This window comes from Chionomys nivalis, chromosome X (assembly GCF_950005125.1).
Source record: "Chionomys nivalis chromosome X, mChiNiv1.1, whole genome shotgun sequence".
Classification (NCBI taxonomy): Eukaryota; Metazoa; Chordata; class Mammalia; order Rodentia; family Cricetidae; genus Chionomys; species Chionomys nivalis.
The window spans coordinates 1,089,557-1,098,676 of NC_080112.1; the positions used below are offsets into that span (position 1 = coordinate 1,089,557).

The 9,120-nt window shown below is 44.3% G+C and overlaps 1 protein-coding gene across 5 annotated transcripts in view; it reads right to left on the reverse strand.

Annotated features, from left to right (window-relative positions):
• The window catches only part of Ikbkg (inhibitor of nuclear factor kappa B kinase regulatory subunit gamma), a 30,163-nt gene extending 21,147 nt beyond the window's left edge, over positions 1-9,016 (reverse strand). For 4 of the 5 annotated variants that reach the window (XM_057759054.1, XM_057759055.1, XM_057759053.1 and 1 more), the window contains exons 1-3: positions 8,889-9,016; positions 4,175-4,376; positions 2,991-3,202 (exon numbers count right to left, since the gene is read on the reverse strand). In XM_057759054.1, the coding sequence (XP_057615037.1) occupies positions 2,991-3,202; positions 4,175-4,361 (399 nt within the window). In that variant the 5' untranslated portion in view covers positions 4,362-4,376; positions 8,889-9,016. The remainder of the gene's footprint in view (positions 1-2,990; positions 3,203-4,174; positions 4,377-8,888) is intronic. The other variant, XM_057759056.1, reaches the window with a different exon arrangement.
• Positions 9,017-9,120: the final 104 nt, after the last annotated feature.

The window sequence follows — 9,120 nt, forward strand, 5'->3', positions numbered from 1 at the left end:
GGTACTGAGCCACATGGCTAACATAGATCAGAAAAATGGGTTAATCAAGATGTGAGAGTTAGCCAGTGAGAGGCTAGAGCTAATGGGCCAATCAGCTTATAATTTATGGAGACCTATGTGTGATTTTCTTTGGGACTAAACAGCTGGGGAACTGGGCAGGACAAAAACCACAACAACAAACAAGCAGGCCTGGCCCCTCCATGTTATACCTATAAACCTAGGTATACTGGAGCCTCATTAGCACAATAGCTATCTGTCCTCCCCAAGTCACCAACCTAGACTTTCAGCTGGTAGTGAACCTTTGTCGGTCTCTTTGAAACTCTGTAAAAGGAGACCAGACTCAAAGACATCCACAAAAATTAACAACCTAGTCTATATACACAACAGGTAAGAAGTCTCATTTTTAAAAATGGGAGAAAATACTGAATTTTTTTTTAAATACTAAGAGCTGAACCAGCAAGAAGACTCATCGGGTAAAGGTACTTGCCACCAAGGCCCATGACCTGATTTTGATCTTTAAAACCACATGGTAGAATGAGAGACTCAACTCCCACAATCTGTCCTGAATGCTGAAATTAAACTATACTCAGCTCAACCAAACTTTAAGGTTGACCAAACCTTAATATATCTTCAAACAGCTTAAGATCACATTCCTAGAATGTCCCAGGCCCCTTCCTAGTTCCTCCTTGCAAATACTCAGAGCTGTTAAAGGAACTATTTTGGCCAACACTGCATAGGCTGGAAGGCTAATAAGTACTACCAGTCATGACTCCTTCCTCTATCCCTCTCAAAGTCCGTGTATTTCCTATGGGTCTAACCCTGTCTCAAAAACCTGAATGCCACTCCTTTGAAATGAAATCATCAGAAAGGATAGGACTCAGACTCCCAGTCTCATGGTATAGTAAAATCCTACATTTGATTGTACAAGATTGTAAATACACTGGCCTCATTACATTGACACTAATCCCCTTTGTCATTCACTTGAGCCCCTTCTCCTGCCCAAATCCTTCATTTTCTTTCTATCTCTATTTCTGTCTTTGTCTTATTTTTTGAAGTACTGGAAACTAAATTCCAGGCCTTACACATGCAAAGTACATGTACTGAACCACACTCTGGTCCCTATTCTTATTTTAAAATTCCTGGTCATTAGGTAGAGAGATGGCTTAGTTGTTAAGAAGAGTACTTGCTGCTTTTTAGAAGATCAGAATTTAGTTCCTAGCACCATGACCATCTAGTAGCTTACAGCTACCTGGAATTCCAATTCAAGGGGATTTGACACTCCCTTCTGACCTCCAAGGGGCATCTGCATACATTACATACACAGACAGACACAAACATCGAAACACATCAATAAAAATAAATCTTCTTTTTTTTAATATTTATTTATTTATTTGTTAAGTATACAATATTCTGTCTGTATGTCTGCAGGCCAGAAGAGGGCACCAGACCTCATTACAGATGGTTGTGAGCCACCATGTGGTTGCTGGGAATTGAACTCAGGACCTTTGGAAGAGCAGGCAATGCTCTTAACCACTGAGCTATCTCTCCAGCCCAAAAATAAATCTTAAAAGAAGATAAAATACCCAGTCACCTCTGCAGATCACCAGAGCTCAGCTAGCCCTTTCCCTCTCACTGACATCAGTTTCTGAAAAAAAAAAAACCTGTTTCCATGACTTTAACAATTGTCCACCTTTATGTTTCACATTGGTATCCTTATAAAAAAAAAAGAGGAGGGTTTTGAGACAGCTCAGCACATCTCAGCAGGTAAAGATGCCTGCCATGAAGCCTGACAACCTGTGTTCAATCCCTGGGACATATATGGTAGAAAGAAAACTGATTCCTGCAAGTTGTCCTCTGACAACTTGTGCACAACATGACATATACATGCCCACATGTGTGAGTGCTTACACAGACACACACACTACACAAAATAAAATGTAATAAAAATTTTAAGAGACAGAAAGAAAAGACCATGTGACAAGAGAGCTGGGGCGCACCAAGGACTGCCAACACTGATAATACACTTGGAGAAGTACCTAGAATAGCCCTTGTGAGGAACCTACCCATACCTCCATCCTAGACCTCTAACCTCCAAAACTGAGGGCAATCTGTTACCGAAGCCCCAAGTACGTGGTACCTTGCTGCTGTCTCCCTAGATAGAAACCAAATGCTTTGACCAAGCACTCCCAGCAGCACTGTGAACTTAGCCCTATATTATAAAAATCTGACTCTGGCAGGTCTTCCCTAACGTTTCTTCCAGGATTACCCCTGCCAGATGACATAATCCCTGCTCAACTACTGTCACTGGGGTCCTGAAATCTGCTGATCCAAATAGCCCCGAAATACCCTGTCATCCCACACTAAGCACACCATCCTTTGGGGACAATGCAATACAAGGGCCAACTTAAAGGCCTGGAACCATATACTTCTCCAAAGGCTCCTGAGGATCATCTCTGAGCCCCCTGGGAAATCCTGCCTGATGAGAGTGCCTTGGTTTAACAAGGGTCTCGGCTGTCTGGGCTGATGGCAGGGTATAAGTGAGGGCCTTAGAAACATGGTATGGTGCCAGCTGGACTTCAGGGTGGCTAGGACCTGAGCAAGCTGGGTCAGGTACCCAAGCACTCCATGCCTTCATAAGTGAGCCCAATATAAACCCAAGACATAGGCATGCTTCCTGGGTGACACTGCTCCATGTACACTGTCCCCACTGCTCACAGCAAAAGCACTGCTCCCTGAGAATCTCACATCTGTCCTCTCCTGGCTCCTGACCTACATGCATTGTACCTTGGATAATTTAAATGTGAACCCTTTCAATGTAATAAACTAACAATGAGTGTGATGGCTTCTCTTGGTTCTCAAAGTGCCCCTAGCAATCAAGCCAGAAGAGGTCCTGGGGGGACTCCCAACCACATGCCTCCTATGAGAATATGCATGTTATTACAGTCTTCAAACACAAGTGAGGCAGAAGGGCCCGCCCACCCACCAGTTACCTGCTGGCATTTCTTCAGGTGCTCCAAATCCTTTAAGGCCTGTTCCCTCTGTCTGTGCAGGTCAAGCTTCTCCATGCTCAGTCTCTCTACCAGCTTCCTGGCTTCCTGGAATTTGCACATGAGGAACTCCTTCTCCTCCCGCTGGCTGACCTGGAAATGCAGCAGTTCCTCACAGCATTCTCTTAGCATCTGATTGCTCTGCCGGATGGCATCTGGGGACAGGGAAGACAGCAAAGGAGATGTGGGTCCTGACAGCCAGGCACTCCCGTAATACTAGGTGGCCTTTCTCAAAGAAGTCAAATCAATTCCACTGATGATATGCTCCCAAGTGTCTGCAATGCATTACTAAACACATCATCTTCATTTGAAGGGATACATCAAATGCAGCTTTCTTTTTAAGTACTTCATTTATATTCTGGTCAGTCGGAGGTAACCCTACCCTGGAGCACTCAGTTCCAGTCTCCCAGGCCTGCATCTCTGTCTTCAAGGTCAGGGGATGCTAAACATGCCTGCAGACTTGGGAAGGTAGGGAGACAGTCCCCAAGACAAATCTCACTGTGTAGCTTCTGGCTACAGCCTGGGAGTCCAGAAGGTGCAGATAGAACAAGTTAGTAATATCTCTGAGTTTCATCATCTTCAGCTGCATATTCAATAACAGTTAACAACCACCTTGAAAAAATGAGGGTGGCATGAGAAAGGACAGGCTGCCTGTGCAGGAGACACACTCAAAGACCTCTTCTCACCAGAGCTGACCATGCCCTTCCAAGAGCAGGCCACACTACATCTTAGGACAAAACCCTCTCTCTCCCAAGGAAAACCATATTCTCTCCCACCTTAAAGCTTGCTGTGTCCTGAGAAAAATCAAACCTACTCCCATTGATCCATATAGCCCACTTTTCCCCTCTACCCACCATGGCTTCTCAGCTTGTCCTCTTTCCCCTTTCCCGTCTCCTTCCCCCTTCCTGGTGCTGGCCCTGAACCACATTATTTCCTATATGTGAATCTTCACAGAAAACCCCACCTGAAACCAAGCAGGAAGATGGCTAAGATGGCTGGTTCTTAAGCAAATCATGGCCTCATAGCCTACCAATAATGAGGTGCAGGTGAAAATAAGTTTTGTCCTTAGTGTGCCAGGCCACTCCTGACTATTTTACTCCATGCCTCCCTCACACTGCAACCTTCACCTCGGAGCTCTTGGTTCTCTTCCAGGCAGCGCTGGAGGGTCTCAGGAGTACCCTGCTCTGAAGGCAGATGTAACATTGCCGGCTTTCCCAGAGAAGATTCTTCACCCTGCATGTCCTGGTCCCCTGCTGGGCCACCACTGGGCTGCACCATCTCACTCAACTGATTCTTCCAGAGGTGCCTGCTCATCCAACAAAACAGTATCTAGAAAAAGACAGTAGGAGTGCATGACACAGAGCAGAATTCTGTCAACCTATACAGAAGCCCTAGACTTTAATTCACAGCAAAACGCTGGACATTTTATCTGGTGGAACCAGATACAATATAAAAGTGGAGTCTGGGTCTAAGATGTAGCAAATATTCCCATTCCGAAGAGAGAGAGGTATTTGTGGAAGGAAAGGACAGTGTACTGGGAATCCTATCTCCTCCATATACCTTCAAGTAGAAGCAGAGAGTCCTGGCCCCTTACTTAATGTAGTAGAATGGTTCATATATCCATGTCCTAATCCCTGCAACTCAAACATGTCCTCTCACTGGAGCTGACCACACCCTTTCAAAAGCAGACCACACTCCATCTTAGGGGGGAAAAAAACTTCTCTCCCAAAGGAAAACTATATCCCCTACCACCAAATGCTTGCTGTATCCCAAGAAAGATCAAACCTACTCCTACTGATCCCTACAGCCCACTTTTCCCCCTACCCACCATGACTTAATAGCTTGTCCTCTTTCCCTACAAATGTGACTTTACTTGGAAAAAAAGGATCTTTACAGATGTGGTTAAATTAAGGATCTCAAGTCAAGAATGGTAGTGCACACCTTAAATCCCAGCACTTAGGAGACAGAATCAGGCAAATCTCTCTAAGTTCAAGGCCAGCCTTCTACATAGTAGTAAGAACCAGTCTCACAAAAATTAAGGCCCTCAAATTGAGATCATCATAAGTTACATGGGTGGGCCATAACCCCAATAACAAGTACCCTTCTGAAAGACAGATGAGACAGGACTGGAAATGTAGTTCAGTGGTAGAGCACTTACCTAGCATACACAAGGCCCTGGGTTCAATTCCCAGCTCTGCACATACACACAAGAGACAGAAGAGAGAAGGAAAACATACAGGGAGACAGGCATGGGAAGACAGAAGCTGAGACTAGACTGATATAACCACAAACTAAGGAACAACTGAGCCACCAGCAGCACCAGCAGCTAAAAGACACAGGAAGGATGCTCTTGTACAATTTGCAGATGGAGTGTGGCTTTGTTGACCCTCTGGTTTTATTCTCCTGACCTCCAGAACTGTGAGATATCAAATTTCTGTTGTTTTATGCTACCAGGCCTGTGGTCATTTCTTATAGGACTCACAGGAAACTCAAATACTTGGTAAGAGAGACTTCAGGAGATGATACTGTACCTAAGGATAGAAGAGAACTCTGGTGTCTTCTGTATGCTAAGAATTTTCAAAGTGGGACTTGGGGTGTCAGTGTGAGACACATGACCCCTGATCTGTTTAGGTTGGCTTGTAAGTCAAATGGAGGACATGCAGGGCAGAGTTTACCTGGAGACTTTCTAAATCCTGCCTGATTGACTATCAGGAAGAGTATAATCTCAATGCAAGCTTCCAGAAGTGGGCCTTCAGTAAGGGAGGACGTCTGTAACACTTGAAGAATCTTGGCTATTTACACTAAAAGTGTTGATACCCACAGATCCATTTGCCTGAGCTCACCCAGCTGGCCCTTCCCTCTTCTTCACCTTCTTTCTTCCTTCAGCTTCCAGAAAAGCCTTTTCTGGTGTCTCTCACTCCCTCAAAGGATGATCCTGCTGAGGCCCTTTCACTGAGTTCCCATTCCTTCATGTTGAGGTGCTGAGGGCCTTTTTCCTAACTACATTCACCCCTGCAGCAATTCTAGCCAGTCTCATGGTTTTAACCCAAATTTTAATGTTGATAATATCACAAACAGTTCTCACTCCTGAATTCCAGACTCACATATCAAAATACTTGGATGTTTAGAAGTCTACTCAAGGGGCTGGAGAGATAGTTCAGCTGTTAGGAGTGCTCAATGCTCTTCCAGAGGAGTCAAGTTTACTTCCCAGTACCCATGTTGGGCAGCTCATAACCATCTATAACTCAAGCACCAGGGATCTAATGTACTCTTCTGGTCTCCTAGGCGTGCGCACATGCATAAACACACACACACACAAAGAGGTCATCTCAAAATTCATTTCTCAGGGCTAGAGATATAGCTCAGCAATAAAGCACTTGCCAAACATTCACCAGATCCTGGATCCCAGCACTACCCAAAAAAGTGAGTCTCCCAAATCCTCTTCTACCCACAACTTCTTTTACTATCAGCTGAAAACAAATCCATCCCCCAATTATCAGAACAAAAAGCTTGAGTATTTCTGTGGTTTTGTTTGCTTGTTTGTTCGAATAGTTTCTCTGTTCCTTTTCTTCTCCCTCCCTCATCATAACAAATTCATGAAGAACCTCTATAACATTAAGTATTTTAAGTGTGATCATAGTATTGTAGTTACGTTTATTTAGAGTCCTTTCTGAAAGAGATGCATAATGAAATACATGTCTAAAATTCACTGCATAATAAAAGGGAGATGCCTAAGGATATATCCAAAAGAAATGAAAACACAAGTCCATATATAAATGATCACAGCAGCAGCATTACTCAAAGCAGCCAGAGGGGAAACAATCCAAATGTCCATCAACTGATAAATAAGCAAAATCTAGTACAGCCACATGCCAAAACAATAACACATACTCTAAAGAACTGCTAAGAGAAAGAAATGTTACCAAACGCTAAATACTGTATGTACTTCCACTCATAATAAATATCCAAAAACATGTAAATCTAGACAGAAAGTAGTTTAGTGGTTACTTAGATTAGGTGGATTGGGGTTTTCTCTGTGGCTTTGGAGCCTGTCCTGGAATTAGCTCTGTAGACCAGGCTGGTCTCGAACTCACAGAGATCCGCCTGCCTCTGCCTCCTGAGTGCTGGGATTAAAGGCGTGCGCCACCATCACCTGGCAGGATTGCGGTTTCTTAGGATTTCTTTTGGGCGTGATGACGATGTTCTGCAATTAGTGATGTTAGCACACTCCCATGAATCCACTAAAAAACACTGAACTATAGACCTTAAATGTGTAAATTGTAGCCAGGTGTGGTGGTATACTTCCCAGAACTTGGGAAGTAAAAGCAGGAGGGTTAGAACTCAAAAGAATGGGATCTTCATGAGACTCTATCTCCAAAAATTTTGAATTATGGGCAAGCGAGATATCTCAGTGGATAAATGCCCTTGTTATGCAAGCCTAGAAATCTGAGAACTGAGAACACATGTAAAGGTGGAAAGGAGAGAGTTGGCTCAACAACGTTGTCCTCTGACCTCTACACATTCAGGCCACAGCACCTATGCTACCTCCCCCACCCCCACCCCCCCCACCCACACAATAACAGTAAATGAATATTTTTTTAAACGTGAATGGTGCAGCATGCAAATTATGTCTCAAGAAAGCTGTTACTGAAAATCATAATAGGTGGGGCAAGAGAGATGATGACTCAGTGGTTAAGAGCACTTGCTGTTGCTGCAGAGGACAGTTCCCAGCACCCACATGGTGGCTCATAAACATCTGTAACTCCAATCCAAGGGGACCTGACACCTTCTTCTGACCTCCTTTAGCACCAGACAATCATGTAGTACGCATACATACTCAGCAAGCATGAAGTACACATACATACTCACAGCCAACACACCCATACACATAAAATAACATCTTTTCTAAAGAAGAAAATAATCATGGTAAAGGGTGTGAATTAAAGTTAGCTATGAGTTGATAGAGACAGCTAAAGAAATGTGTACATGAAACTTACTTTTATACATTTTTTAAGTTTTCAATAATAAAAAGCTGACAGCACTATCCTCTTCCCCATGGATGACTGCAATAATCTCTTTACAAATCACAATGCTTTGCTTCTTCCCTTGCCCTTTAAAATCAACTGACCCCACTGGGGCCAGTTACCTCAAAGATAACTCAGACTACTTCTCCCTTCTACTAAGAACCCTATCAGAGTTCCCATTTCTCCCAGTGCAAAAAACAAAGTCTGTACAACAGCCTACAAGGCCCTATACTACCTATTTCCCCTTCTTTCCTTCCTCTCCACCAACTATTCCTCCGTGACTGCTTCTGCTACCGGTCCTTCCTTTTTTCTAAGAAATACTAAGACAACACATTCATTCTCAGATCAGATCAATGGTATAAGAACAGACCAATCAATTACTAATCATTTGCAAAGTGAGCAGAGGTGCGTAAGATATTTAGCTGTCAAGATACACTTGAAAACTTTTTAAAGACTTCAAATGCACTCAAGTTTGATAAACAGCTTGGCCTAGTGGCGCACACCTATTACTCCGGCACTCGAAAAGGCTGAGGGAGGAGAATCTTGAGTTCGAGGTCTGCCTGGCCCACATCGCGAGATATTGTTTCAGAAAACTAAGTTTGATCAACAGAAAAATGTCTCCGAAGCCTTTAGACGACAGCTGCAGCAGAGGGAAGCTGGGTCGCGAATCAGCACTCCTGAATCAATGCTCTAAAAGCATGCGAAAGCATGCGACAGAACAAACTGGGCCCAAGGGGGGTGGGGTGGAGACTCAGGAGCCTCGGAAGCTGAGGAACAGCCACGGATGGAGCCCTGTCTTTGGAGAAGAGGACCGCACCTGTCAGCAGAGTCAGCCAGAAGTGAAGAGGGCGGGAACAGCGGGATCCGACCTCTCAGACTGAATCGGAGCTCCCAGAAAGTCGTAGTTAAGTGGTCACCCTTCCTTTGTCGGCTGTGGAAACTCCCGCTTCCGGCTTCCGGTGTCGTAGGTGTGGGATCCGGAAGTAAGACACAGACTCGAAACCGTGGAGGTTAACTGTAGATGCGAAGCTAAAATAGTGCTGCATGTT